The 16,594-nt window shown below is 40.7% G+C and overlaps 1 protein-coding gene across 6 annotated transcripts in view; it reads left to right on the forward strand.

Moving 5' to 3' along the window:
* The window catches only part of cadm3 (cell adhesion molecule 3), a 119,299-nt gene that overhangs the window by 84,772 nt on the left and 17,933 nt on the right, over positions 1 to 16,594 (forward strand). For all 6 annotated transcript variants that reach the window (XM_026150967.1, XM_026150971.1, XM_026150972.1 and 3 more), the window contains exons 6-7: positions 12,701 to 12,871; positions 13,438 to 13,528. In XM_026150967.1, coding sequence (XP_026006752.1) covers positions 12,701 to 12,871; positions 13,438 to 13,528 — 262 coding nt within the window. The remainder of the gene's footprint in view (positions 1 to 12,700; positions 12,872 to 13,437; positions 13,529 to 16,594) is intronic.

Raw genomic sequence — 16,594 nt, forward strand, 5'->3', positions numbered from 1 at the left:
AACATGGTAATATTATGTTGAAGCACAGTATGTATCACTCCGCGAGGCTCCTGCCTACGATAGCCGTAATGCTCCGACAATCCATCAAGCGGTGCGGGTTCGTAGCTTAGCAAAGTCGTACTAAAACATTTGACAGATTTTCAAGCGTCGTGTACATGAAATCGTTTTGAGGTCAGTAAACACAACCAGAACTCATACATAAGGCACACGGGATTATAAGGGGCACTGTCGATTTTCAGAAAAATCAAAGGATTGATTTTAAGTGTGTCGTATTTTCCAAACAACACAGTAATAACGACGGCCCGCTAGCATGCTCTACCAAAAATAGTACTTTGTTGTGTATCTGATGGACGAAAGCTAAACCAGTTCCACACCACTGAAGTTGCAGCATTTTTACAAACCAATTCTGGTTCATCCGTTTCATTCAACGATCCACTTTTGCTCTTCTCATTCTGCGTCACCGCCATGTGCGTATGTAAACAAAGGCACTTCGCATGCGCGTTTTACCCATATTCTATCGCGATTTCATTTTCCTATCGTTGCCCGGAATTACACCGGTATTACCGTGAACGGTATGATATAGCCCAGCCCTAGCGTATATGTTTCATTTAGAAATTCAACAGCAGCATGTCTTTCCACAGACATGGTGGCGATTTCATATGCTAAAGAAACAGTCGTATCCCCGGGAGTTATGTATTTGCATTGCACATAGCCACACTGCATGATTTACATACATAGTGTTTAATGTCATTCCACAGAGTAGGGAGGCTTTTACACAGCAAGACGGAAATTAAAGGTGTGGAAGTTCTGAGACTTGATAGAAAGAAAGTTTGTATTCTGTGATTTGCTCATTTCACTGTCATCAGAACCTTTCCCAATTCTTGTGTGTGTGTGTCTTAGCTATATGCACATCTTAAATGGCCACTCTAGCAGACTTCTAGTGGAAAAACAGAATGTTACGTGACTCAAAACTGATGCATTCACAATTTGTTCCATTTATGGGCTAAATTCTGAAATACTTCATCCTATAGTTCCCATAATGCAATATAAAGGTGTTGTTCAGACTTTCTTATTCCTGCTAAAGCCACATGGTTGTGGTTAAATAGTCAAATTTTCTTAGGAAGGTTCTCAGCTGAGTGACCCAGAAGTGTCAGACAGAATAACATGTTCCATAACATTCTCCTGATGTTATGGTAAGGTGTTTTTGAGCCTCTGTTATCTCCTGTAGCACTGGATACTGGGCCATCCTTTATAAAAGGTGAGCAGATAATGCTGTCCTAGAATTCAAAGTGACACACTATCAGACGGCGCAGGAACAGAAACAATCAACATAATTGACAAGCTAGAGATCATCATATAATTTACTGCTGTCTCCCTCGTGCCGTAATTTGCTGTTTTGCCAGCTTTTAGGATAATCGATAATTAATTTTACTTCAGAGATGCCAGAAGCCTTAAAAAGGCAATTTTCAATGTAGATAATGTCTTCAGCAGGAGAACAAAATAGGAGTGGACAGCGGGTGAGCAGCATTTCCTAACACAACCATTTAATTTCACCGTTGTTGCTGATATTTTGTAAACCAACATAGTAAAAAAGCATGAGGTGTAATTACAGTTCATTTTCAGGATGTTGTAGTTTTAACATAACAGATTCATGTCAGCAAGCAGCCAGGATGTAAATTTATCTTTGTCAAACTCCTTATCTCTCAACCTTCATCACGTTTCCCACTAAGGTCAAGGAAAACTCATGAGTAAAAACACATAGGCGGTAAATTTTTTGACTTTTTGACTCCAGTCCTTTTCTTTTGAACTTTGCCCTCTTCATTTAGCAGCTTCATTTCCTCCCACTGAAATAGCCCAGATGACATCATTCACCTTGTCATAATTAGGATATTAAACACCATGTACAAAATTACCGGGTCCGTGCCCCTGCCTTGTACAGATATCGCAAAAATTAATGAATTTGTAAAACATTAAGTGTTCCTCGAGGTTTTGCTGAATCACTGATCTGGCTTGGTGAAAGGGTTGCATGTAAAGTATACAGACATAGTTTATTTTGTAGAATTTGGATGAACCCAGCTTTTGAAATGGAGTGAGCACAGAGAGTAATAGAGACACACCAAGAGAGATTTGAAGGAGATCAACTCCATATGAATGATGTTGTGTTTGAGGCCTCGCTCAGCCATCCTGACACTGCGCAACACCAATCAGTCATTGCTGGAATGACACACACTCTGTCACAAACACAAAGACAAACCCACACACACACACAGAAACACAAACCCATTCGGTTCAATACACAAACATTAGTAATGGACAGATAATAATCATACACACACAAAGTGCTCATCTCCGGCTATATCACAGAAGAGCACCACGGGTCAGTGTGCTATTATTACAGGTTCTCATTCATGCAGCTGCGGTGTTTGTTTGTGTGCGAGTCCAAGCGTGTGGATGTTGGAAAGATGAGCCAATAGACTGTTTCTCACCAATGTCTGTGACAGCTTCACTGACAGTAAAAGGAAAGATGGAGAGAGATGAAGAGAAGGGAATGAGGGCAGCACAGTAAAGTGTGTGTGAGAAAGACGAGAAAGACTCTTTGTATCAAGTAAGTGACAGCGAGGGGCTGCTGAGAAAACAGTGAACAGAGAGAGAGGTGAATGAATGAACGGGAGCACGTGCGTGTGCGTGCATAAAAATAGACAGAGTGACTGCAAGTATTCTGAGAGAGTGATGGAAGCTGCAAAAGCCGATGTTGAGAGAGACAGAAGGAAGAAGAGAGAGCTGAAGGGGAATTAAGAAAACTGCAGAAGAAGTGAGGCAGCTTTATGTCTGAGTGGGAGTAGATTGGGGGGGGGCAAGGATGAAGCAAAGGGGGACCAGTTTTAAAGAAGAGGGGACTAGGGAGCGCAACAGGAGAGGGAAGTAGAAAAGAAGGGAAGGCTGACGAAATGGAGAGAGAAATCCAGAAAGAGGATTTAGCAGTGAGTCGAGAGAGCAAGAGAGAATGCGGGTAAGGGAGTGGTAATTGAGAAGAATGAAAGTCTAAGAGCTTTGAAGACTGTATTAGTTGTACTGTGTGAAAGGGCTATGGATCATTTAGTGACATCGATGTATTGGATTGGGGATAATGGGGATTTATGGCGGCACTTAATGCCATACCGGTTGAATTCCAACCTAAATTGTCATAATGCAGAACGTAGGGCGGATGGTGAAGGGTACATGGGCGTGTGTCTGTGTGTAGCAACATAATGGACGAGAAAGGAAAGGTAGAGAAACAGTGATGGAAAAAGTTTTTCAGTTTCTTAAAGTGTAAAAATCACAGCACTTGGAGAAAAGTGGACTGTAGGTAATGATTAATAATGATCATTAATGAGCAGAGTTTGCCTGGTCATGAAACTACTTTTAAGCCTCAGAAAACTATGCATCAAAATGGCTCTAATTCCCAAACAGTTCATGTGAAACTTGTTGAATTAAACCTGTGAATTAAAGTTGATGGTCTGAACTTCAACTACTTTGTTTGATTTAAAATCAACTGCGATAATGTAGAGAAGCAAAATCACAAAAATCGTGTCACTGTCCAAAACTAAATACATGTTTAAGTCTGAGAGGTCTTAGAAAAGAGCCCGAACTGCAAATATACAGGGAGTGCAGAATTATTAGGCAAGTTGTATTTTTGAGGAATAATTTTATTATTGAACAACAACCATGTTCTCAATGAACCCAAAAAACTCATTAATATCAAAGCTGAATGTTTTTGGAAGTAGTTTTTAGTTTGTTTCTAGTTTTAGCTATTTTAGGGGGATATCTGTGTGTGCAGGTGACTATTACTGTGCATAATTATTAGGCAACTTAACAAAAAACAAATATATACCCATTTCAATTATTTATTTTTACCGGTGAAACCAATATAACATCTCCACATTCACAAATATACATTTCTGACATTCAAAAACAAAACAAAAACAAATCAGCGACCAATATAGCCACCTTTCTTTGCAAGGACACTCAAAAGCCTGCCATCCATGGATTCTGTCAGTGTTTTGATCTGTTCACCATCAACATTGCGTGCAGCAGCAACCACAGCCTCCCAGACACTGTTCAGAGAGGTGTACTGTTTTCCCTCCTTGTAAATCTCACATTTGATGATGGACCACAGGTTCTCAATGGGGTTCAGATCAGGTGAACAAGGAGGCCATGTCATTAGTTTTTCTTCTTTTATACCCTTTCTTGCCAGCCACGCTGTGGAGTACTTGGACGCGTGTGATGGAGCATTGTCCTGCATGAAAATCATGTTTTTCTTGAAGGATGCAGATGAGATATTTCTTGGCCCAGTCTTGACGTTTCAGCTTGTGTGTCTTGTTCAGTGGTGGTCGTCTTTCAGCCTTTCTTACCTTGGCCATGTCTCTGAGTATTGCACACCTTGTGCTTTTGGGCACTCCAGTGATGTTGCAGCTCTGAAATATGGCCAAACTGGTGGCAAGTGGCATCTTGGCAGCTGCACGCTTGACTTTTCTCAGTTCATGGGCAGTTATTTTGCGCCTTGGTTTTTCCACACGCTTCTTGCGACCCTGTTGACTATTTTGAATGAAACGCTTGATTGTTCGATGATCACGCTTCAGAAGCTTTGCAATTTTGAGACTGCTGCATCCCTCTGCAAGATATCTCACTATTTTTGACTTTTCTGAGCCTGTCAAGTCCTTCTTTTGACCCATTTTGCCAAAGGAAAGGAAGTTGCCTAATAATTATGCACACCTGATATAGGGTGTTGATGTCATTAGACCACACCCCTTCTCATTACAGAGATGCACATGACCTAATATGCTTAATTGGTAGTAGGCTTTCGAGCCTATACAGCTTGGAGTAAGACAACATGCATGAAGAGGATGATGTGGACAAAATACTCATTTACCTAATAATTCTGCACTCCCTGTAAATTACTGCAGATGGGAAAAAATAGTGTCCTTTTCAATGTAGTGGTTCTGAGTAAAAACTTAATTGAAGTGAAGTTAAACTAGTAAGTGGAAGAAAATGGAAATACTATATCTTAAACCTGAGTATAGCACTTTGTCATCTGAACCACTGAATATGGACACACATGGACACAGCAAGACAGATGCATCCCATCAGCTTCACTCAGTAATTCAGTAACAAGACTAATTAACTTTCTTTCCAAATTAGATGACCTCATATGAACACTTAAATCAGACTTCAGTGCTTTCTCTGGACCTAATCCACTTAAAGATTAAATCTGATGACTGTTTCGATTATTTTAAAACCTTCTACTCTTTCACAGGAAGGCTTCTTGCTGAGCATTTGTTTCTTCCTATTCATAGTCATGTATTTTCACACCTTTGAGAAACTGGAGTCTTATAATCAGCTCAACTGGTCGTGGTGGGGGGTAAAGTACCAGCTGGCATAATAGTGAATTTTAAAGAGAACTTATTCACTAATTTCATTTAGCTCCCCACACTGAACTGAGCTGTTTTTCTTCTTTTTTTAGTAATGGATTAATTTTGCTCGCACCTTTGTCTAAAAAGAGTCACTAAATACTCGTAGCATATTGAAAATAAAATATCATCCTTATGATTCAAGATACGCATTAAGATATTGTAAAGTCATATTGTAAAAAATTAGGTTTAAAAGTGAAAGCATTGGCAAAATGATGATCGTTTTTCCTCCGTTAATGTTTTCAAATGTTAAATTATCAGTTTATTTATTATCAGTGGAATTTTTTTTCAAACAAAAAAAGTCACAGTTTGATTTGATAATATCACATTTTCCCAGCGCAATAATTAAAGGACACCACACAGTCGAGTCTGTCTTTAGCACAAACAAAACAATTTAATCTCACTGGCAGCTTAATTTCTTTGATTACGAAAGCAGCGATTTTGGGACATTTGGTCCATGAACTAATGGATTCATTTAATAATTTTTTCCGCTCTAATCTGGACCTTCTGGTCACAAACACGCTTCTTTAGCCATGAAGTCCCAAACACGCTGGTCACAGTAATTGCTGCATCCAGTTGTTTGATTTTCATAATATGATTATTTTATAGCAGATTGGACGCTTGAGGGTTGATGCATCAGCAGCTCCACCACCTCATCTGCATGGCATCACCACCTTGGGGGAAGTTAGTTTCAAGGATGTGCCGATTGGCCACCTTTTTTTTAATCGAGGAATACGAGTTCTATAGAAAAGTGTCGGTATCCCATGAAATTTTTAGCAGGTGCTGGAGTATCGTTGAGCTTAAATATTAATGAAGCAGAATGCTGCACACACTTTTCCTAACACTGAATATTAAGATTTAGTTTAAAGATTTAGCAGTCATTAAAGGCATTACTTTGATCGTATGAGATGTTTTTGTAATTATTTTGTGTTTTTGTGAAGTATTTTGTGACATTAACTTTTAAACTGTTGTTAATTATAATGAATCATGTAATATATAACGGGCATAAATGCTAGCAGCAGGGTGACTCACAGGATGCCATTCTCATGGAAGGGAATGTGGAGAACAGGCTGAGGTAGGTCAAATTACTCAAGAACTGAACTCTAAATCAGTGGCAACAGTTCTAATGATGTAATTAATCCAAATTTGAAGTTGTTTTGTCTTAATGTTCATCAGTATTGGTCAGGAGAGAGATGCAAAAGTGAGCGTAAAGCACTGTCAAGTTCATGGTTTGGAGCTGCTTTTCAGCCAGTCGTGTTTGGGATCGTGCCAAAACTGATTGAATTATGAAGCCAGAAAAGATTTTGATCCACCATGCAATGCCATCTGGAAAGCACCTAATTGGCAAGAGCTTCATCATTTACTTCATTATTATGAAGGCTACTTAAAGAAATTGCAAGAAAGCTTGCTTAATAGAGTTCAGGCAGTGTTAAAGAATGATGGTGGTTATACCAAATATTTACTTTCAGGCTTGTTGAGATTATACGTACTCTATTTTTGCCTTATATAATGTATTTCCACTTAAGTTTGCACATGTTTTAATGAATTGCTGCTCTTATTTATCACTTTCCTGGCAAAATATAAAGAAATTAGAGCTAGCTCTTACTGTATACCAGACACTTGTGCTGCCTTTCTGTCTGAACCAAGCTGTTTTAGCTCTCTTTGCCACTTTCATTAAGCCAAATGTCTGCTCATTGGTTGCCCATCATTAACAGCAGATTTGCTGTGCTTGGTGTGACCATATTAAGGACATCTCCTCTCATTGATGTTATACAAACCCAAAGATTGAGAACACTGTCTGAAACCACCATAACAGTGAGGGGAAAAGAAGAACGAACTCTGAAGAAAGTTGATGTTGGTTGATGGAGCCAAAAGAAATAGCAAACCTGGATTCGCTTTCATAGTGTTACGAAATCAGTTTCACCCCGGTTCTTTTATTCCGGGACGGCACCGGAACTCAGTAGTCCTTTTTCACAAAACCTTTATTCATCTTCATTCATCTTCATTTAAGCATGCATCTTCTAGAAGGGGAGATGTGCAAGGCCGGTGTCCCTCTGCAAATCTTCCACTCCTTTGTTTGTTACAGTCAGCTTTATAGACGCGACCCCGTCATAAAACCCCCACGGTGTGCTGCAAACTCTGTGTCTCTGTGTGTATGCACGAGCACGTGAGTGCCTGTGTGTGCGCGTACCCGTATGTCTATGTGAGTGCACGTGAGTGAGTGTGCATGTGGGTGTGGGTGCGTCATAACAGTCAAAGCACTGTGTGTGTGTCTCTGTGTACGTGACTTCCTGCCGGTCATAAATGTAATCTCCTCACCCAAGCTACACCAAATTCCTCTACACAACATAGAAAACAGAGTTAACATATTACAAACACTGAGACTCCCACTCTGCATCCACTGGGCCATTGGCCTCTTGTTGTCTTACATTTACAGATAAGGTGGAGAGTCTCCTACAAACCTACTTCTAAGTTTATAACAATTATGAGTTTTATTAAAGGTACAAGCATCAGCATCAGCAACCCCCAACTGTAGCTTCCTGTCGCCTTCTATGGCAGGCAGACCCCCAGTGTCCATAAATTCCTTTCTCTCTAAACAATTACACACACTCTCAGGCCTACAACTAACAGTTTGTGACAACAGCTGTGTGCAGATCAACAATGGATCATATATCGAGTGCGGGAGAGAGTATGAGCATGCAGCGTTTAAAGCGTGGAAGTACTGACCTTACTTTGAGTTTGATTCCATAAAAAGTGACAAAAACATTAGTGTCCGTTGTGCGTGGGAAGAAAACTTCTTTTTACACCGAAAAAAAAAACCCTAAACATGCTCCGAGTGCGCAACGACGTAATGGGAAATTCACAGAGAAACTTGCGGATTCTTCAACTGACCGCTGCGTAGGAATGGGTACCGGTTTCTGGTGCCAAGGCGAAGCGGTCAAAGTCTGGCTGTACTTCACAGGAAAAGATGCAAACTCAGCAGCCTGCAACAAGTGCTTTAAGCTGATACTGTGATGCTGTGCAAAGGAGGTAACACGAGGTAACACCTCGAATCTGATGAAACACCTGGCGACATATAGCATTTTGTTAAAAGCCGAGAAATGCGCAGATACTCCCTTCACCCTGGCCAAAAAAGGCTAAAATGACCAAAGGAAAAGTGGAAAAGAGGTAAACATGAGAGGTTTTTGGACAAAGTTTGTGTTTGTCCATTGTTTAAGCACTGCTTCCAGCCAAGAGTGATACTATATATGCCCTATAGCTGCAAAGAAGACTAACATTGTTATCTTTTTACAAAAAAACAGCTAAACATGAGAGGTTTCAGGACAAAGTTTGTGTTTTCCATTGTTTAAGTACCGGTTCGAGCACTGTTTAAGCACCGGCACTGTTTCAAAAGTACCGGTTTGGCACCGGTATCGGATAAAACCTAAACGATACCCATCCCTACCGCTGCGGCACACCTGCACCAGAGCACATCTCCGCCTACCCCACTCCTGCTTTACAGGTGAAAATAGAGCAACAGGACCGCTAGTCTTTGATTTTATTTATTTTCTGCTGTGTTTTACTTGCATCTATTTGAAAGACTGAGTGTAAACACAAAAAATATTTTATTTTATGTGCTGGAATGTGCAGAAAATAGGTTTAAATGTTAAACTAATTTCTTCAAGTCAGAGAATGGTGCATATAATTAAATTTTTGCTTGATGCATAAAGTTAAAAGATTAAAACTGATAAAACAAGTTTAAAAAAAAGAGACTTTTCCATTTGATTACATTTTGTATGATGGATTATGCAGAAAAAGTAGAATTGGGCTGATAGAGCTATCGCTTTAGTATCTATTCTGGTTGTAAATCGTGTGTTTAAAAAGTAACCAAGTAACTAAGTAATTAATTACTTTTGAAAATAAGTAATCAGTAAAGTAACCGGATTACTTTTTTGGGGAAGTAATCAGTAATTAGTTACTGATTACTTTTTTCAGGTAACTTGACCAACACTGGTACTCACAATAGCCATAATGCTCAGGTAAACTATAGCAACAGATTACTCTCCCATGTTGACCAGTTGCTCTCCAAGATAGATGGACTGGTTCTTATACAGTGCTTTTCTACTCTACTTTCTACAACTTGCGTCATTCATCCATTCACACCCATTCATACAACTACTTTTTTTTTCTATGCTTAAGTGCTTTCTATCTAACATTCACACTCCAGTGAATACATTGGAGTGCAACTTGGAGTTGGGTAAGTTTCCTGATGATATTTGGCTACAGCCTGAGTTACAGGCACCCCACCCCAGATAAGCTTTGAATGCTTCCCAGATTGTGGGAGAGACTTCCCTGCTAGAATCCACCCCAATCACAGAGTCATGTAGGCCATTGTTAATAGAAAAAGTACTCATTATAGCAGCTTTCAGTACATATTATATCCATTATCTTGTTCAGGTTTTGAGTTTGTCTGAAGATTTCTGTCTCATCTTCAGTTCGGTGATGATGAATAGAGTTTCATGCCCACAGCAGTCAGAAGTAAAATATTTAAAAAATTTAACAATGACCTATGTTTCCAGAAATAACATCCTAGTTATTCCAGTATGAACCACTTTAATTGGAGAAACAGTAACGAGGACCTTGTTTCTGCGGAGAATTTTTTGTTCTTTTTAGATTCGCTCTCTAATGCTGTGTGCACCAGATTCTATTAAAGTTCACATTATATGGATGGAGACAGGAGTCCTCAAGATGAATATCACAGACCAAGGGGACAAAACAAATTGATCTGCATGGATATGCTTATGTGTTACAGTTAAAAAGACTTCAGAGTGTCTCTGTATGTTGCTACAATCACTCTGAAATAAAACAACCAAGACTTGAATTCAAAGGGATGAACAAAGTGTTTTAACTATTAAATAATTATAGCCATTTTCAGGTTTTTGGTAAACTGACCCTTTAGAATATGCTAGCTGATGCATAATCCAATGTAGCAAAATATTTTGCTATTTTCCAGTCTGATTTGGTTATTGCTCTGCTTGCAGCAGCTGACATGCAAATCTGCACTGATTATCTAATAATGAACTGAGGAAATGTGAATTATGGGCAAATGTGCATCACAGCTGTCTAGGGAAAAAGCACTTAAACTGACTGCATCTTGTTTTTTCCTTAATGAATATGTTGAATCGGTACCATGACCCCTTGGGCACAAAAACCGTATTAAAACTCAATTGCACAAATTCAAAAATACTGTACACAAGAGTCAAGGAGTAAACAAATAGGGCTTCACCATTCCCAAGTCTGGTTTTGGAGATCTGTGGTCTTTAATAAAGGCAATATACTGCCTGTATTTGTGTGTGGATTGAGAGAGAGAGAAGATAGTGAGAGAGACAGAAAGTGACTCCTTAGAGTGGCATACGATTATTGAAATGCACCTGGAAAGTAAACTAATTTTCTCTGTGGGTCAGAGGACTGGTCATGGTAATAAAAAGAGAGATGTCATTAGATTCAGTGGTATTTGAAGAGTTCTCTGGGGGAGGAAGGAGAAGAGAGGGAGGTGTCTATAATATCTGAGGTTTTGAGAGAAAGTGTGAGACAGTGGGGGAAAAAAACAAAACAAAAAAAAAACAGGTGTGTGTTTTTCAATCCTCTTTCCTGCCACTATCTGTCTCCGCTGTGTATATGTTATTCATGAGCTTGACCTACATGTGCCCATGCTTGTGCGTGCATGTGTGAGTGTGTGCGTCAACCCATGCAGGAGTAAATGATAAGGTTCTGGTCCACTTTCCCAGATTCACCAACCACTTTCACGGTCTGACCACCCAGTTTGATATCTCTTCTTACAATAGAATGCGATTTCTGGCTGACAACAACTCAACTGTGTTTATGCTTTCATACTATGACTGCAGCGATGCTGCTGTTGCTCGCTCAGGCGCAGGCACGTCTGCCCAGTTCTTCTTCAGCACAGTTTTTCGTGGCAGCTTCCATGAATTTAAAGGAAAGAAGTATAACAGCTTTTGAAATGTTTCTACAGTATATGCAAATCGGAGCATATTGTTACTTAAAAGTTTTTCTATAATATTTGACCTGTTTCATCATTTTAAATTGAGAAATAGAGCTTCAACAGATTGTGTGGAAGATGTTGCAGATGCTCTTTATTTGCCAGGATAAATTCTTTGCTTCAGTACAGTTGCTTGTCTGTCTACAGTGATGGATCAAATCATATGCAATGCAATCCGTCTCCTAAGCAACAGCGAGCAAGCGAGTCCAAAGAAAGCTGGACTTAGCAGCATTAGATCTTTAGCCTCTCTTGTCCCTTTGGTGTCCTTCAGCATGAAACATCACAGACTGGCCTGGTTAGTAAACATGAGAGTGCTGTGTGCAGTTTACTGATGTTACATTGCAGTGGCTGTGGGTGCTGAAGAGAGCTGAAATTTGGAGCTGCCATTGTGCAAGTTTTACCCTTACAGAAAACACATGTGAGGATAGATACAAAGCTTTGAGATGTGTTTTGATTACATGAGAATTTAAAAGAAGTGTTGCCAGAAGAAACAGTTTCCATGTGTTCAACTGTCAATGGATGAGTTTGAGGAAATTCAACCACAACCACAGTAGTTGATTGCAAAATGGAACAAATGTGGTGCTGCAGTTAACAATTATAAGACTATTTTCAAACAGTGGAAAGAAGATGTCTTCGATTGACATCCTATTATTGACAAAGAAGAACATGTGCAATGATTTGGCTTGATTAATCACTTAAAATATGGATCAATTATAAGTGTTGTTGAGTAATTTTCTGTCGACTCACTAATGCCTGCTCTGGTTAAGGTACCATAAGCTAATTATTTTGAACACAAAGATTCTCTGTGATGTGAAGTCTTATTGGACAGAATGATTTATGCATTGCTGAATGAGTCAGCAGGGAAAAGAAATGATGATGACGAGAGAAAACAATGATATTTTCTCACATTGCTAAAATATGGTTTGAAATGGATTGTCAGACATACAGTGTATGCGGAACAAAATGATACATCGCAGAACAAAACACCCGAGGGCACAAGGTAACTGCAAAAGCATTTTTCATTTAATGGGAACAAATGGGGGTCATTGTCGTTCTGCACATGAAACCGCCACATCCTAATTACAGTGCAAAGTCCTTTTCTGTGTCATAGCTTGTGAGTTGTGTGAATTTTTTGTTCAAGACTACTGTACCAGTGCCAGGTTGAGATGCAGGCGCTCTCCTCCTAACCGTATTCTTCTTGTTCTCTTCACCTCAGGCGGTCCACAGGTGGTGGAGACTGTTGATGGCAACCCCACGTACAACGTGAGCAGCGAGCTCACCCTGGAGGTGAGCGCCAGCGATGACAACACGCTCATCACCTGCGCCGTCAACCACCCCTCTCTTTCTCCGGGGGACAAGAGGAGCGAGCAGGCTCTGCGGGTGTTGTGTAAGTCAACTGGGAAATTGGGGGGAAGGAAGGCAGGTACAGAAGCTACTCGGGGATGGGTGAGAAGCAGTGGAAAACCTCAGACTGCTCTGTTTCTTTATTTCTATCCTGACCTTTTCTTTTATTGGGCAGTATAAGCCCATTTTCCCCTTTTTCGGTTTGATCTTTGCTCCAATAATTCCACATTAGCTGCCTGTAATCATGACCACACAGGAAATTCACCTTCCTCTGCTGGTGCACTTAGCCAGAGTTGAGTCACAGTGAATAAGGAGAGAGGGTTATCATCTAAAATGAAACTATAATTGGAGTTATGGAGTCTGTGTCACTGCTGCCACCCTGTGGGAAATATGACAGTACTGCATCGCCGGTGGAAAGTGATGTTGTGTAAGGGGTTATGTCATAGTGGGAGGCAGAGAGATGGTGACGCCTACAGGATGCAGATGGGAGGAGATGGAGATGGGGATGAATGGGATTGTGCATATTCGCACGGTTACAAGTCTTCTGTTATATAACTTTAATTTGTGTCTCTGTGTATATTTGTGGGTGTGTCTGTCGTACACTTACAGATTCCCCGAACGTGATGATACACCCTGAGAGCACTCTGCCTAGAGAGGGGGAGAAGTTTTCTCTTCGGTGTGTCGGCAACGGCAACCCCGAGTAAGACAAACAGATTCCTCAGTGCTTAAACACATACAGTGCTCTCTGATTTAGCCGGAGTCTAGACACCACTTGCACCCAGTCACACGTACCCCGTTCGAGGCACAATTATTAGTCAGAACAACAATATTTTAAAAAGTGAATAAAAAAGATACTATCCCAAACAATATCCTATATCTGGTTTAACTATGTAGCACATAATGTCATGGTCATGTTTCAGCATTTTCCAGCAGCTTGCGAGAAAACCAAGGCTCTCCTCTTTGCCCAAACTCAATGATTCACAGCTGAAATATTTTTAAATGACTGGAGTGAGTGAACCTTGTCATTGACTGAATTGGCAGTAAAGCTCCTCCCACTTGTGACTGATGGCGCTCTTGTATGCTGAGCTGTGATTCACAGTGTGTCACAGAACAAAGAAAAAAATGATTGTGAAAGACACAAAAACATCACAAAAACGACAATCACAGTGACTCTTTTAGAACCGAAGAATCCCGCTGAATGAGCGGTAAAGCAATCAAGTTGCACCTTTTTTTTTCAAGGTTTAACTATCAGTAACTAATAATTCAGTCCAACATAACAGGATGCTGAACTACCATCTCTCTATGCAACGCTAATAATTGCTAGTTTTGTGCTCAACTGATCCTGACAGGTTAGACCGAGCAACAGGCTGAATTCACTCTTACTGAACTGAAGACAGCAGGATCACCGCTGAATGTCGACACTAATGGATTCACCTATTGTTGTAGTTACCGAAAAGCTTTTAAAACTAATATGATCAGTCGCTGACAAACAAAAACCCAAAGTTAAAGGTGTTGCAACCACTTAGCTTCACACTTCCACCCTGGTATTAAAGTTGCGTAAGTGTTACTCTGATCTCTACTTTGTGGGCTTTAAAAGCCATGATGCCAGGTCTCTGTTGCCATGATGCCAGGTCTCTCTTGGAAATGAGATTTTTAATCTCAATGAGATTTTTTTGCCTGGATAAATAAAGGATTAATAAAAAAGGCAGGCTAAAATGGACTAAATAAAGACGTAACAGTGCTACGATTGGTTATAGAATCATTAGTGGTCATGGTTAAGAGACATCAGCTTTTACTCTTGGTGCGCGAGATGTCATTGTATTTGATGTCAAAAAATACTTTTTAAGTCGCATTCCTTGCACCTCTTCCTGCTTGCAATGACCATTAAAGCAGAAATATTTTCTAAAATTTCAACATGTGCTACCATTTTTTTTTCTTGACAGTTAATTCAGGGTTTATATGCCTTTTGTGGAGTGCCTGTAGCTTTTCTGAAGTAAGTGCAATTGCTTGACATGATTCCTGTCTAGTAAACCCGAGTTCATGACCACATTCAGATAAATGCTGCCTCTTATATAGCACTTTGGCCTGTTTTACTGTAAGATATATGGATGGGAGCCCTGCCTGTAATGAACAGTTCAGGCTGGCTTTACTGTAATCGAAGCTCTCACCCTGGTTGTGTGGAGGACCTCAATCGAATTTTGAGGCATTTTAGAGCAACATACAATGAAACAGACACGCGTGTAAATACTGTCACATTTTCTCACTGTAAAGGTGTCAGGTCACACAGCATAGGTACACAATCGTATAATAAAAAAAGCACACGCACACTCACACTAATTATGCGGGTAACAGCAGTCACAGTAAGTACACACACACACAGAAACACTTGTAAGCAATCAAAAATTAACATGTTCGGTTTCTGATGCCTTCTTGTGCAAATGGTCTCTTGTTCAAACAGGACTTGTGTGCGAGCACACACGGACAAAAACAAAAATCTGCTCAAACAAGCTCTGGTGTGTTCACTGATACAGCGTGTACATGTTTTTTCTGATACCCGCATGCACACAGAAACAAACTGCAAGCCGCGTCTTAAATCCTGCCCACACAAATGCACTTTCCCCTGGCCTTTCTGCATTATAGATGAATCTCCATCGATCTGTAGTTCTTCTCCCTCTTCTTCCTCCTTCCATCCTTCCATCATCACGTATCTCTCTGCCGCCTTGTCACTCATAGCTCGTTCGCGCCTCTCCGCCTTGTCATGCCTCCACCCTTTGGTCTCCTCCTCCTCCTCCACCTCCTCCTCCTAACTTCGTCCTTTCCTATAACTCTCATCTATCTCTCCTCACACCTTTTCCCTCTAAACCCCCCATCCCTCCCCTCCTCACTCTCCCTCCCGCTCTACTCTGCTGTCATCCCTTCCCTACTCATTCTCTTTCCCTGTCAGCTCATCACAGGAGTGGCTAGGAAGAAGACTAGCTGGTAAGTTTGATTGGCAGGTGGAATGCACAGGGGGCGGGGGAGGAGGAGGTGACTGTCATTGCATGTACGTGCTGTAACAGGCAGCATGGTTGTGGATAAATTATAGGCAGCATGGAAGCAAGGCATGGAGAGTGTGCCACAGTCAGGGGACCACCAATGCTAGAAATCCATTTGTTTGGGAAACATTTCAACCGTCCACTGAATCATGTTTGTTCTGCATAAGGAATAGTCTTGTTCTGTTATAATAAATGGATCTGCAGTGTCTACTTTGAAATGGCTTTGACAGGGCAAACGTTCAGGGTGCTCCTATTGGGATCACCCACTATAAAAATTTACATGGAGTACATGGAGAGGCTTTAGATAAGAATGACTGCTGAGTGGCAGTGGAAAAAACACACACAGAAGAAGTGAAGAGAGAAAAAAAGAGGCAAAGAAAATAAAGGTAGAGAGGAAAGGAAAACAAACTGACAGGAGGGGAGAGGTAAGCGGAGAAAAGCGTGGGCAGAGGGGAGACAGAAAGATATGGTGACAAGCAGAGAATGACTAAGACAGAAAGGGGGAGCGCAAACAAGAGTGTGTGTGTGTGAGGGAGAGAGAGGGGAGTGTGCTCAGTTATGTGCACCGCTGCTTGTGGATGAGCTAGTGTCCAATCGAGTCAGATACAGGTTGCCCCTGCAGCTGTCAGTCAAAACCCAATCACTGCAACAACACCTTTCCTCCGACACACCCAGCCACTCAGCTCCCTGTCCTCCTTTTTAACCGCCCGCCCCAATCAAACTCAATGAAT

This window comes from Astatotilapia calliptera, chromosome 18 (assembly GCF_900246225.1).
Source record: "Astatotilapia calliptera chromosome 18, fAstCal1.2, whole genome shotgun sequence".
NCBI classification, from domain to species: domain Eukaryota; kingdom Metazoa; phylum Chordata; class Actinopteri; order Cichliformes; family Cichlidae; genus Astatotilapia; species Astatotilapia calliptera.